Here is a 15,104-nt window from a genome sequence, read left to right as displayed (position 1 = left end):
GGAGTCGTACCAAATGTTGCACTTTTTGGAAGACTTCAGTCGGACCCTCATGATAGGGGCAAGAGTATCAAGAGTGTTGGAGATAGTGATATTAAGGTTGGTGAGGACTGTGTCAGGGTGGGAGTCAGTCGCAGGAATGGGAGGAGGAGAATAGGTGTTGTCAAAGGCAGCCCCTGTCACTTTTTTCATGGGTCCAGTGACTTTGAAGCCGATTGGCTGTGCCGTGTATGTCACTGCAAGAGGAGAGGAGAGCTTCAGATGTGTTGATAGAAGAGAGTGAGCGGTCGAAGAGAGCGAGGTAGTGAGAGGTATAGAGAGTGGGATGTCAGTGGAGATGATGGTATCCAGTGTGTGGCTCGCTGTGTGAGTGGACCGAGTGTAGGATAGAGAGAGTAAGAGAGAGTTACATAGGTCGCGGAAAGGTCCGGAGGAGTCAGGAGAATCCAGATGGATGTTGAGATCATCACCCAGCAGGAGGAGTTGAAAGGAGGAGGAAAGTAGAGAGGAGGCCAAGTCAGCCCATTCCGAAAGGAAGAGAGTGGGCTGTCCAGGAGGCTGATAGAAGATGGCCATAAGGAGAGAGGATTTAGCATAGAGTGAGAGCCTGCAGACTAGGCACTCGAAAGAGTAGGCATGAATAGGGATAATGGACACGGGTATCCATTCATGAAAGATCAGCGTTACTCCACCACCTGTCTTCTTTGGCCTGGGTGCAGAAAGGATTTTGTAGCCTCCAGGAAGGAGAGTGTCAAAGCTTGTGACAGAGCTATCCTTGAACCATGTCTCAGTGATGGCAAGCACATCATGAGTTCGAGGAAGTTGCAGATGTCGGACAAGTGTTTTACAGCAGAGCGAGTGTTGAGAGTGGCAATGTGGAGCAGCTTGCCATCTTTAAATGTCTTCTGCGGGGGGCACAGGGGACATTGGTCCCCTCCCCTGCCCAAGGGTGGCAAGAGGGTCAGAGGGATAATAGAGGATGGCAGAGGAGCCAAGGCCGACAAGGGAGCCGGGACAGTAAGGCAAGGCACACGCCTGAATCTGTTCAGAGGAGGAAGGAGGCACTGTGGGCAAGGGAGCCTGTGCCAAGGAGGAAGGCACAGTGGACAAGGGAGCCTGTGCAGAGGAGGAGGAAGGCACAGCGGGCAAGGGAGCAAGGCCGGAAGGGATGGTAAGGTTAGAGAGGCGAGGGAGGAGCCTTTCAAAGAGATGAAGGTTGGGTTGAGGACCCTAAACCATGATGGTTCCATTGAAGTAAACATTAATGATGACTCTGGAAATGGCGAAGAGGTCCAGGAGACCCTCGCAGCGACTGCCACCATTAATGGGAGAAGGGGCGATAGGAGAGAGAAAGCCGACCATGTAGCGAGTCCATAGATCAGGTGCTTTAACGAAGAAAAGGATGTCGGTGAGAGTCTCTCTGGTGGCATAGGTGTCGGCAATAGGAGGCCCTGAGTTGGAGCCCCGTATGTCCTTCTTAAGTTTCTTGTGGCCAGTTTTAGTGATACGCGAAGTATAGGAGATAGCAAAGCAGTTAGAGAAAATAGAGATAAGGAAATAGCTAACTGCAGTGGTGAGGAGGGCACTGATCAGTCTGAAGTGCTGAGGCGCAAGGAGGGAGGCGGGAGCCACAAGGGAGGAGACAGAGGGTAGTGCACACAGATAGTACAGTTTTAGCAGCGCAGAATGAGAACACAAAGTAGACAGTCGGCATGACTAAGATGTTTTTTATTTTCTTGTTTTTTTCGTAGAACAGGTGCAGAACAATGCGGCTACTTTCTAACAGAAAAAGGGGGCACAACTGAATACGTTTTCCAGGCAAGCAGGCACATTCAAACAGCAAGGGGCCCTCTGCAAGAAGAGACTTTGCCTATCAAAGTCTCTTCTTGCAGAGGGCCTGATATGGCAAAGCAAACGAAAAGTAATTTTCCTCTTATAAATACTCAATTCAGGTGAATCACTATTCACCCCGGATCTCCCTCAGCCAGGCTCAGATCCCTTTAATACAACAGTCGTCACTTTGGCTGCCCCTCTTCCAGGCTCAGATCCTCTTTTACAATGTTGATAGGATATTCTTTCTCGGGTGACTCACGGTTCACCCTGGGTCCCCCTCGGCCGGGCTCAGATCCCCTTCTTAATACAATTAGTCTCCCTCAACCGGGTTCTGACCAATTTCAGTCAGCATCAACTATCGAAGACTTTCGAATGTGCACAGGGTGTGGCTTGACCCGTTGCAGGACCACTTTGATTTCACAATTCCTTTTTACATATGCCACATTTCACTTGGATATCTAACAGAGACCTTCGAATGAGCACCCATGCAGCGCCGGACCACTCTATTTACGGTATCTGTCTTAGCTTCCAAAGTTCAGTCACTCATCTGCGGTTTAATTATATTTGTGTCGCTTGTCACATACGCCTCACACACTGTGCTCTTCAGTTTTCTCTATACAATTTTGCCGCTTGCAACCTTGCCTTTAACACAGACCGGTTTGGTATCAGTCTTCCCAACTCTCTGGCTGTGCTGAATTTATTGGCTACTTTGTTGTAGGAGCAAAGGACAGTACCACGGTGGCAAACGATCCTCCCCGTTTTGGCTATCGATGCAGGAGAGCCCTGGCTACCTCTGACACACAATGCAGGTTTCTTCAGCTTTGATTTCGGGTCTTATGTTTCTTATTCTCTTATTTTCCTGAAAAGGTCAAGGACACTTCCTTTTTTGAAACCCTCTTCGGTCTTTCCGTTTTTCTCCGTGTATTAAACTGCCATCTTGGAATTGCTGCTTCCACAAGTGCTTTGCCTTGCCCAGAGTGTTCTTTTGTGCTCCGCCTTTTATCCGTGTGATGGAAGTCAGGTTTGAGTAATGATCCGTAATTGCCTGACCCTGCCTGACAATTGTATTGGGACATGTCAGGTATACGGCTATGGTGTTAGTCCGTTTTCTCTCACAGTGAGCTGTCCGTTAGAAAGTGTTTGTTTCGAAAACGTGGAGGTGGTTGAGTTCCTAAGTATCCTACGAACTGGATCCAAAAGCGATGGCCGTGTCCTGGCCACCTGGATGACAGATCCCCGTGGACTAACGTGTGAGACACCTTCAGGTTTCACAGAGTTCAGATGCTCTTGGGAAGCCTGGAGGGAGGCTGCAAGGCTGAGTACAGCAGAGGATCCCTACCTAAATCTCAAGCACTCTGAGACACAAGAAGAAGCAGATCTTCCAGGGCGAAGGCGAACCCACTGGAGCAGGACGACCGATCGAGGGACCAGAGCGAGGGTTAGGAAACCATAAAGATCCCTATAGGAGATTGTTGCCTCTGGGACGGGAAGCCTTGAAGGATATGCAGAGAAAGCCAATTCCCAGACAAGAAGAAGCCTGCGTTGTGTTTCAAGGACATCAGCGACCCTCCCGGTTGAACAGCAGAGTTGGGGAGGCGAGGACAAACCTGTGGTATCAACCTTGACTCGTGAATCAAAGCTGCAGAGAAAAAAAAGGAATTTGCACAACCAGTGAGTTAGTGAAAGATATGAAAGGCCGGTTTGTGTCAAGGAAAGATTAAAGCTGCAACAGTGTATCTCACAATTGAAGGATGCGGGCGTGCTGATGAGACGCGAAAGAAAGCAAACTAGTAGTGAATTTTAAACTTACCGATGACTATAAAGCCAGTGATTCAGAGTAGCAGAGTGGTCCGGCGAAAGGAAATAGCCCACTTGAAAGTCTCCACGAAATGTTAGATGTCTTGTTATAAAGCAACAAAGTGAACAAACTCTGACATGCGCAATGGTCAAGATTAATCCTGATGAAAGGGGAAGTTAAAAGGTGAATGCTTTAAAGAGAACGATTTCTTTGAACTTTTCTAATTGTGTTATGGAACTGCCAAGACCAAGAAACCCTGTTGCAAATAACATAAGGGAGGGCTGAAGTGAAAATCGAAGTGGTCCTGTGGAGGTCTGTGAAAACATCTTTCACACTCGAAAGTCTTCGGCATCAGTGAAAGGTCTGAACCCATCTGAGGGAGACCTGGAATGTGAAATAAGTTTGGGGGAAGGGAACCCCTAACGAATGTGAATGAAGCTTGGGGAAGGGAGTCCATGCAAGTTCTGTGATTGTGAGGTCTGAGCCCAGCTGAGGGAGATCTAAGTTGAATTAGGTACTTTTTGTTGAGAGTCCCGAGCCCGACAGAGGGAGACCTGCGTGAACGTTTGTTGAAATGTGAAACAACTTTTGGTCAACTGAAAGCAAGTGACCTTAACATGGAAGGCCAAGTAGGTCTCGACCCACATTTTGAACTGCCTTTTGATAACCTGTGCCAGATTGTGTCATCTTGTCTACGTGGGTCGCCTTACTCCGTGCTGTCCCACGTGGGGAGGAGAGCTGACTCAGCCATCTTGATCCTTTTTATTATAACAATGACTTTCCTTTGCATTCACATTCCCCATTAATTCGTTTTTTCTAGTATAGCCCATTTTGATTTGACATATACTGACTAGGACTGTTGTTTTCTTCATTATTTGATGATAGAGACTACTACCATTGAGCTATAGCGCAAAGTAGGAGTTTTCCAAACTCCAAGAATTTAATAAAGGTTTTGAAACTTGTAACTCTTGTCAGTGTCATACTTGTGATACCATGCCTCCCTTACATCCCTCACATCTTTCCAAGGATGAGGAGAGGGGGCACAGGTTGGACACAAAGAGGGATCTCAGCTTTTATATGGCAAGGACGGCGGAATTCAGGCACGAGGGCCAGCTTTTTGTGGTCTTCTCCCTGTACAGGAAGGGACTAGCTGTTTCATAACAGACAATCTATAGGTGGATAGCCCTCTGATTTGCGGAGTGTTATCAGAGGGCAGGGAAGGAGATGCCAGGTATAAGTGCACATTCCACCAGGGGCATGGCAGCATCATCTCATTGCAGAGGGGCGTTCCTGTAAAGGAAATATGCCGAGCAGCGACATGGGTGTCGCTCCACACATTTACCAAGCATTACTGCCTGGTTATGGCACGTGGCTCTGACGCCTGTTTTGGTAGGGCGGTTTTGCAGAGCTTTCTTGTTTAAGGGCTTTCACCCCTCCCCCACACACTATGTACTGCTTTGAGAGTCTATCTGATGAGGAATATGCAGGAGAATGTAATCCATTGAAGGAGAAATTACATACCAATAATGTTCTTTCTATGGATTATTCTCCTGCAGATTTCTCATCACCCTCCCATCTGGACCTGCTCTGAAAGTGGTCTGCAGTCTATTTGTGGTTGTCCCCTTCTTGTGAGTCGAAATTTTGACTAGTTTGGTTTTAGACTCGGTAGAGTCTTTGTTGGTGACATTGCCCGTTTATCCAGTCGTTGCAATCTGTTCCTCACTTTTAAAAAAGAAGGGGAAAAAAGTGTTTTGTCTGCCTATTTTTAGCCCGAGTCTGTGGACTCTTCCTCTGCGGCTGCTGTGCTTGTGTGGGAAAAAAGGTGGGGAACTGAGGTATAGGGGCTTAGTGACGTGGTAAATGTACGGCAGCCGACGTCACACCCGGTTTCAATGAGCACCACGTTGTGTCAAGAGGTTTCGAGTTGAGTCATACTACGCCCCCTGTCTAAAAAGTTTCAGAGCAGCTGACGCTGGAATGGATATCTATCTGATGAGGAATCTGTGGGAGACGACTCCATAGAAAGTACACTACCGGTAAGTCATTTCTCCTTCTGTTCTCCAAACTCTAGAAACACTTGTGTACAGGCACGTTATAAATTGCTTATCATATCATAACCCTCATTCTTCCTTTTAGCCTCTCACTTTATTCTTTTAACCTTGAAGTGTGCTTTCTTAACCCTAGCTTTCTCTCGTTAGCCGCAGGTCTGTCCTGTTACCCCCCACCCTCTGTTCTTCTAACCCTCCACTCTGTTCTTCTAACCCTCCACTCTGTTCTTCTAACCCCATATCAGTCTCCCCCTTTATTCTACTAATCTCTCATTCTGTTCTCCAAATCTACTCCTCGAGTTCATCCAACCCCACATGCTGCTCCCTTAACCCCACCTAGCACCATATACTTTTTTCTCGCACCCTCAGTGCAGTAACACAGGGGTGTCATAGTGACTCCCCAACATAGACTCCATACCCTGGGACTGACTACTGTCTCCCAGAGCATGTAAAGTCACCATTGACTTTACTAGTCCTAAATTGTGAACAGAACCAGTACACACCATCATATTGTGGGCGTATTGGTAGGGGTAATTCGATTGCCCTTGGTCTGTTTCCAAGGGGGCACTGTGCAGTCCCGCCTTGTCGAGTTTCTGGCTGGTGGCAGTGGTTAACACACAAAATATTCCTTCGGAATATTCTCTATGGGATTTTCCCATTGATTTTAAACGCACCACTTTTTGGTGCAATGTTAAAGATACCGCTGCTTTACTTATTTAATATTAAATCCACGGTTGGGTCTTTTTGCCAGAACTCGGTTCCAAAATGGCATTTGTGTCTGTCTCTGTAACTCTGACCAAGGTTGAGCCCTTTGTTCCCCTATTTTGGCGGGCTTCTCCACAGAAGCCCTCCAAATGGTGCCACTCTGTCTGGGTTCCATAGGAGGGGTGGAGGGGGGATTTGGCACCCTGGACTGAGTTGCCGTCGGCTCACCACTTAGCATGTGTGATTGACAGCTAGGCTAATGAATGGGGGTTTTTCGGCATAAAAGAAGGGCCTTTGGGACTGGAACTTCAGAAGTCGCCACAGGACCTAAGAATCCGAAGAGGGAAGAAGCTGAGCCATCTGCAACGACGACACCACCGGTGAAGCCCTGCTGCAACGAACTCGCCACTTTCCCAACGACAAGAGAAGATCTTCTGCTGGACGAGTCTTCTCCCCCTGAGCTGGTGGACCAACCAGTTTGCCTCTTTCGCCTTCCAAAGACGTCTCTTGGTCAAATTGCCCGTGCCAAGCACCCCGGCGGCTGGATAGCCAAACTTCACCACTTTGACCGTGAATTAAAAGACCTCACCTTTTAATCGGGAACTCTGTGGCTGGTTTCATCCCTGGGCAGTGCAACGACTCCAAGTGTCCTCCTCAATGAGATCCTCTCTTCCCCTGGTCGGAACAACGAACTGCAACCACTGCCAGGAACAACTGCCACCGCTGGAGCTTCCTCTCTTAAGGTACTGTGTCCTACCTGGCCTCCCTTTCTACAGATTGCTAAAGATGACCCTTAAATCCTTGGCTTCTATACTGGGTTGGCCCCAGACCTTCTAACTTTGTTTCTTGAACTAAACCAACCTCTTTTGAACACTCTGCAAAGACTTTTAGTGCAACTTAAACTGTGTGATCCTGGGCACATTTCGCTTTGCTCCATTTAAAGTGGGCCTGGCCTATGAACTTTGGCTCTACAGTATATTCTGCCTTTATTCCCTTGCTCTGACTCTTAAAAAGTGTTGGAACTGTATTATTCTTATGCTCTGCTTTTTTCTCTCCCTCTAACCAAACTATTTGAGTGCCATCTTAGTTAAGCGCTCAAATCTGTCTTAACAAATAGTGGTGTTTGAACTCTGACTTGTCTAATAGTTATTAAGGGAGGTGTGTATACTTTATCCGACTGTGTTTTAACTTGCTTTTGATTTAGAGTGATAGTGTATTGCCTAAAGTGTGTTTTAAATAAATAACTCTATACTTTTGATACAAAGAAGTCTGACTGCTCAGCCACAGCTACCAGGTAAATCTGGGTGGTGCAGACTGCTACCAATTGGGTTTACTGCTTACTCCTGTAGTCTTAATCTTTTTGCAGTGTTCCCTAAGGGAACTGCACAGGATTCTGCCTAACAGTCTCCCTTCCCTCCTATAGGGCCCCAGAGTAGTTCCACTCCCTGTCTGCCTCGCTGTAACTCCCCCACTAAACCTGCTTGTTCCCCTTCTGACCCCGTCTGCCATCGCGCTGTTGCTTGCAGTTGCGCTGCGGTAAAATATATTTCAAAATCTGGCATATTAAGGCCCCCTTCCTCTCTCTTGCGGTGTAGCGTCCGCATAGCCACTCTGGTATGCCCCATATTCCACAAAAGTTCCCCCAGCAACTTTTCTAACATCTTAAAGAATACCTTTTTCACTGTGTATGGTATATTCATGAAATAATATAGGAAACGTGGGAGGACCACCATTTTGCAAAGTGTGATCCTCCCCATCAGGGATAAAGGCAGTTTCTTCCAGAATGTCACCGCGTCCCCTATCCCTGAGAGAGCCCTCCCTGTATTGTGGACAAAGGTCTCCTCTATCTTGTAGTAAATCTGGATGCCCAGGTACTTAAAGGATTCCCATTCCCAACGGAGGTCTCCGTGCATACTCCTCTCTCCCCTTCTGTCCTTCAGACCCGCCAGTGGAAAGACTAGAGACTTTTCTTTTTTTACCTGGAACCCCGAGAGCCTCTGGAAGTTACCTAGTATTTCTATTATCACTGGGATATTATCTATTCGGTTATATATGAAGAGCAGCATATCCTGCGCATAGAGCAAGATATTGTGTAGCAGCCCGCCTGCCTGTATGTACAGTTCTGATAGGTAAGACCGGAAATATCTTGGCAGCGGCTCCAGTGCCATGGCAAATAAAATGGAGGAGACCGGGCATCCCTGGCGCGTACCTCTTTCCAGACAACAACTTCCTGTGACCCAACCCCCTGTCTTATTCCTGGCAGTGGGGGCGTTATAGTAATCTAATCCAATTTAGCATCCCCTTGCCTAGACCACATGCCTCCAGCACCTTGAACAACCATAGCCATTGCAGGGAATCAAAGGCCTTGACTGCATCAATCGATATCAGTGCCAGTTCCCTCCGCAAATGTTTAACCCGGTCCATAACATGGTGCACCCTTGTAAATTCATCCCGGTGTCCCGACCCCCCACAAACCCACATTGGTCCGGGGGTATTAATGCCGGCACCACTCTCGCCAGCCTATTTGCAATCACTTTCCCCAACATTTTTGTATCTATATTTAGCAAAGATATTGGGCTATATGAGGTGCACTGTTGTGGATCCCCCCCTTTTTTTAAAGAGGACCGTGATTATTGCTTCCCTCATCGACTCTGGGAGAATCCCCTGACGTAGTGCGTGATCATACACACGTTTCAGTTGGGGAACCAAAATGTCTGCGAACGTCCCATAAAATTCCACCGGGAGCCGTCACTCCCTGGTGCATTGTTGGCCTGTACAGATTTAATTGCCTCCCGAATCTCCCCTTCTTCTGTGGGGATATTCAAGCCTTCCCTGTCCTCCTCGCTTAGCCTTGGCATGTCTACTAGCTCCAGTACGTCTGCAGCATCTTGGTCTGAGTATTTCTCATCGGACTTGTACAATTGCGGGTAATACCTTTGAAAGACCCCATTTATTCCCTGCTGCGATTACACCAATTCTCCCTCAGGGTCCCGTATTTGCGTGATTGCTCCCCCAGGTGTTTCCCTTTTTATAAGCCAAGCTAATAGCCATCTCACCTTATCCCCTTCCCCATAGATCTTGGTTGTGTACGTCCCCTTGTCGAACTGTTCCAATGAGTTCAAAGCACCCCTGGGTGAGTTAAGTTTTTCTGCTCGTGCTTCCCCCACTTTGCAGCCCCCCTCTTGATCCACTTCCAGTTACCTTATCCCGCCCTCCAGGCGCTTAATGGTACCTTCCAGAGTTCTTCTAACGCCCACTATCTGGGACATGCAAACCCCCCCTAATTGTCACCTTGAATGCCTTCCATTGTATTCCTATATCCCCCACCGACCCTTGATTAATCTCGAAGAACGTTGTAATTGGCTCTCTTAGGGTCTGTGTATTGGCTGTATCCCTCAAAAGCCCTTGTCCCATGTGCTACAGCCTCATATCTGGTCGGGTGTAAGCCCCTTCAATCTCAGTGATTAGTGGCGAATGGTCCAACAATGCCCTGTCTAGGTATTTCGGGTCATGACATTGGTGGAAACTCCCTCTCCCCACAAATAAGTAATCAATTTGATAAAATGACCCATGGATCCCCGAATGAAAGGAGTACCCGCTCTCTGTCCCGTGGGTTTCCCTCCACAGGTCCACCATATCCATCGCCTCTATCACCTGTTTCAATGCTTCCCTTGTGATTTTGTGGTTCCCCCTTTCCCTGTGCGGTCTAATTTCCGGGTCAATTGCGCAACTGAAATCTCCCCCCCAAGAGATATAGTCCCGCCAGTTTGCCGCTTGTGAGTTCCATCACTATAGGGAAGTAGGATTTGTCATTCGTGTTCGGACTGTAAGAGTTCAACACACAGATCTCTTGCCCCTCCCCGTGGCCCACTAACGCTATCGTCCTTCCCTCTGTGTCTCCTATTGTGCGCTCAACCTGTATGGGTATCCCCTCGGCCATCCAGATGAATACGCCCGGTGAGTAGGTAGAATATGAGGAGCCAAATATCTCCCCCCCCCCCCATTTGGTTTCCAGTTCCTTGCTCCCCTCCCTGTAGATGTGTCTCCTGGAGTAGAGCCAAGGACCCCTTGCCTTTTCAAATACTAGCCCACTCTGACTCTTTTCCCTCTGCTCCCCAACACCTGCACGTTCCATGTGCCTATTTTAAGGCGGGTCCCACCTTTGTCGGTATTGATACCTCATCCCGTCAGACATGCCACGAATCTGTATCCATCTCCCTTTATGACCGTCATTTCGGTTCCAAGGAGCACTGAAGCCCATATATTCATCAACGTTCAACAAGTAACTACTGTCCCCTAATTCCCCAACCCCTATAACTCCCCAACTCCCTGCCCCTTCCGCCCCCCCTTCAATTCTTCCACTCCCTCCTCCTCCATTCTCCCCACCTGTGTCCACCTCAATTCCCCAACTCCCTCTCCCTCCCCACCCCCCTACATTCCCTTCAACCTTTAACAATCAGGAAAAACCTCCAACTTACATCCCTTGCGTGCTGTGTTGGAAGGGTCCCGATTCAGGGGTGGGCTGGAAGGATCTCCCGCCCCAGCCACTTCTACAGACTTCGGTCACCTTTCCCCGCAGTAATCATCAGTTCTTTTCTTGCCCTCTCGCGGCATTGGGCTCGGCTCCCAAAGTCCCCAATGCCCTGTTTCCTCAGGTTCAGATCCTGGGGGTTGCCCTTTTCCTTCCGTTGCTGGTCATCCGGGTCCTGCGATGCTTGTGTAGGGCCCTTTCCCTCCAACCATTCCCAAGCGTCTTTCAGGGAAGTGAATATATGGGAGCGTCTACCGTCCATTATTTTCAGTTCTGCCGGGAAGATCGTCATGTAGCAGCTTCCTCAGTCCGCGACGGACGGAGTAAAAGTAACTCATCTGCTTCTGCACCTCCTATGTAAAGTCCAGGAAAATCAGTACTCTGGCGTCATCCATCTCGATAAATCATGCTTTTCGCGCCACCTGGAGTACTGTATCTCTATCTCTGAAGTTCAACACTTTGGCGATTATCGCCCTGGGCTGTCCCTCTGGCGGTGGCGGTCTTCCTGGCACTCGATGCGTTTTCTCAATTTTAAAGAATTTCGATAGGCCTTTTAGGCGCAAGGTCTCCAGGATCAGCTTTTCCATGTATAGTTCTGTGCTAGGTCTCTCTTGAATTTCCGGGACCCCTACCAGACATATATTATAGCAGCGGAGCGCCCCTCCGCGTCCTCCGCCCTCATTTCTAGCCCCTGTATTCCTCCGATGAGCCCTCGCACCTTGCTCTTGAGCATTGTTAGGTCGTCCTCCACCATGCTTACACGCTGTTCCACCTCCGTCACCCTCTTGCTGGTTTTGCGCAGGTCAGCCCGCAGTAGAGACACATCCGTCCCTACTTCCTGTCTCTTCCCTTCCAGTGATGTGCGGGATTCCTGGATGGCTGCCATCAGCCCTAGTTCCAGCGTGACACTTTCGCTTTTTTCCATTATCTGTCCGGTGGCCTCTTCTTCCTCTACAATCGGAGCTTTCGTCGTTTTTTGCTGTGAAGCCGCAAAGTGGTCTATCTTCTGTTGGTGCTTCCCCATCGCGGTAGTGCTAGGGACTTTCCCCTGCCTTGGTGTGTGAGCAGCCCCTATGTTCGGTATTTTCAGGTGGAGATGTTGTGCGTCGCCTTGCTGTTGTGTCCCTTGTTCTCTTCTATCTGTGAGATGCAGCACCAGTCCTCTATTGTTGTGGGCCGATCGGTGTCCTCCCCGCCTCTGTTACGTGATAGATGTAGTGACTTTTTATATCCTGTGGATATGACCACCTTCTTCGCTCCCTGCTCCTGACGGGAGCTCTCTGCTCCTTGGACAATGTCTATTACAATGATCCACCACTTTCCACAGCTCTCCCTTGGATCCTGTTTTTCTGATTGTGGTGGCTAAATGACTGCCTCTGCTCCCGCGCAGTCTGGTGCACTTGTTTGTCTCCTCCTATGCCTTTGTTGTGTTCCTTGCGGCTGTGCCAGCTATCATTCACTCCCCCTTTTCCTCCGGTGGGTGGGTATTCCCTTCTTTCTCATGGCCCGCTTTGGAGTCTATATGTTAATGTTAATGTTAATGTTAAAGGTCATTTGTACCGCGCACTATCACCACCGAAGTGGTCCCCTGGCGCTCTGGCGGCTCTGAAAAGGGGAGGAGGGGGGGTGGGTTAGTAGGAATAAGCTGGAAAAGTGCAAGAGAGCAGTGATGTGCTGTTGGCAGCCTCAGCCCGGTGGTTCCGTCGGCCGGGCTTGGGGTGTTTTATGGTCCGTAGTCGTCGTGTGCTGTTGTGCAAGGCTATGTGTGGTTTGTTTTGTTGTTGCATTGTTGTGAAGTTTGTGCGGATTGCTGCGTTTAAGGCTTGTGGTTGTGTTTGGTTATAGTTTGAGAGGTGTCTGTAGAGGGATGGAGTTGTTAGTTGGTTGGTTAGTTGGCATTGCTGTCCTTGCAATTGTGGGATTCCATCTAGGTCCGGTACATGCTAACAGTCACATTTCTATCTAGATGCGACGCAAGCTAGGGTTCATAATTCTAAGTGTGGTGCATGCTATATGTGGGCGGGCGGGCCCGGGCGGGCCCCTCAGCCGTTCCCCAACTTGCTGAGCTCGTCCCCTGTCCGGGGCTCTCTGTGTCTGTCTGTGTGCTCTTTCTGGTGCCCTCTCTGTTTCCTTTCCTTTCTTTTCTTGTTTTTTGGGGACCGGGCTCGCTTTGTGCCTGTACAGCGAGCCTTATAACGTGGATCTTCCTCCCTGTGTTTTGAAGATACGGGGTAGCAGCCGGCGGGGGCCCCCACACCTCCTCACCTTTTTGTCTAGGTTGTTGCTGGTTTTCGTGGCCACGTTCAGCCGTCTTCCTCCCCGCTTCACTCGCTGGGCAGATCTCCCGCTGTCAAGCCTCTCACCGCAGCCGCACTGATATCTTCCACTCCCTCGGCTGCAGCGCGGCGGCAGGTGTTTTCTCAGGGCGGTCCTCCTTCCCTTCCACCGCCACACCAATCCTCGCGAACCTCACGCCTTGCTTCCTTTCGTCCCATTCCACGCGCCTTCTTCTCCTGCGCAAGGACATGGACCGTCATCACTGCCTTTCTCACCGCTCTCGATGTTCCAGTGGCACCGCAGGTTGCGCCTGGTGCAGTCCTCGGGCTTGATGCCCAGACCTCCGCTGCGTGAGGCGCTGTATTCCTCACTGCCTGCTTGTCCGCCGTTACTCCCAGGCCGCTTGGTCGTCCACGTTAGACCACTGCGTCCCCTCCTGGATTCAGCCGTTTCTCGCCACGGTGATGGCAGTCATCTTGCGGGTTGACTTCTCTGCACCTCCCCTAGTGGTGGCTTCTTCCCTTGGGGCTTGCACAGGACATATTTTGCCTTGTGCAGCACACAGCTTGTGCTCCCAGTGCTCAGGGCCGTTCAGCAGCTATAATAAACTTTCTCAATGAAGTCTAGGCGGAGGATATACGGATGGATATGTGGCTTGGGGCCGGAGCTCCAAAGCTTCAGCTCCTCAGCTGTTGCGTGCTGGCCACGCCCCCTCCTCCTTTCCTGTTTGTTTGACTTGCGATTCGTTTTAGCTCCAGTTTGGTCTGTTCTTTTGCTTGACATGCTGATAATTTCTTCTCCTCCTTACTGTGGTTGTCTGGTTGTGTAGACATGAGCAGAGGGTGTAGCCTCTGTGCTGTGGTCTCTCCTGCTGTGGAAAGGCAGTCACAATAGTAACGGATAGGCCTGTGGAGGGAACTGCATGTACACATGGTAGGATAGTATCTGGCCGCCACCGCCTATTCCCGTTCTCCATCTTTTCATCTGCGAGTCTGTGCAATAAGCCATATCATTTATGCCATCTAGCATTCTCAACCAAGAATCAATTTCTGGTTAGATTTAATGTGTGCCTTATTCTTTTTCCTTCTGCATTCGTTTTACAAAAATGGATGTTTAGCCATTGTTCATAAATGAATGTGGTTTACCCCCACTCCTGAAACTTCTCCTTGGAATATGCTCATTGTCTTCTGTACCATCACAAAACAGACACATGATTATATTGAATATATTTGCCCCCCCACCCCCACACTCTGCCCATCGTATCTTCTCAAATGAAACCTACTCCGATGTCCATGATCTTCCTTTGCTGGCCACTCGCACTCTTTGTTGTACCCTGTTTCTGGAATTTTCTTGCACATTTACTGATGCATGCCCCCCAAAATATGCTTTTAGGGAAAACAGAGAAGCACAATTCTTTGTAAGTCTACTACTAACCCCTCTTCCTATTTACCCCTTTGCGCTGATTGCAAGTGTCTATTCTACTTTTTTGAGAGCTTCTGACAGTGATGTGAAAACCTCGGACAAGAGTTTGATCATGTGGGAAAAAAGCATTTGGCCTTCTTAAATGTGACTCAAATACCCATGTTCTTTTTCTTTAGGAGACCTATCTCCCATATATGATGCGCAGCAAAGCAAAGCTGCTGCTCCATGGAGATAATGACCAAACATTGCTGACTTTTATAGACAATTCCATGAAGATTGAGCAACAAAAAGCACTTTTGGAAACTCACTACAGCCAAGAGCTCAGCCTGTTGTACATTTTGCAGGACGATTTTGACCGAGCCAAATACTACATCAACAATGGAATTCAGATGTTCATGCAGGTAATCCACCTTTTACAAAGATGTACACTAATTTAAATATGTGCTCAATAGATATATAATGCTTTCTTTGATATTCCGCACAACACATGCAA

At 48.8% G+C, this 15,104-nt stretch overlaps 1 protein-coding gene across 1 annotated transcript in view; it reads left to right on the top strand.

Annotated features, from left to right (window-relative positions):
* The window catches only part of PRKDC (protein kinase, DNA-activated, catalytic subunit), a 3,362,625-nt gene that overhangs the window by 2,468,431 nt on the left and 879,090 nt on the right, over positions 1–15,104 (top strand). The window contains exon 66 of the mRNA XM_069621025.1: positions 14,788–15,012. Within this exon, the coding sequence (XP_069477126.1) occupies positions 14,788–15,012 (225 nt within the window). The remainder of the gene's footprint in view (positions 1–14,787; positions 15,013–15,104) is intronic.

This window comes from Ambystoma mexicanum, chromosome 5q, assembly GCF_040938575.1.
Source record: "Ambystoma mexicanum isolate Mex_15411 chromosome 5q, UKY_AmexF1_1, whole genome shotgun sequence".
Taxonomy (NCBI): domain Eukaryota; kingdom Metazoa; phylum Chordata; class Amphibia; order Caudata; family Ambystomatidae; genus Ambystoma; species Ambystoma mexicanum.
Note: the sequence above shows the minus strand (reverse complement) of the source record. Positions and strands in the feature narration are given on the sequence as shown.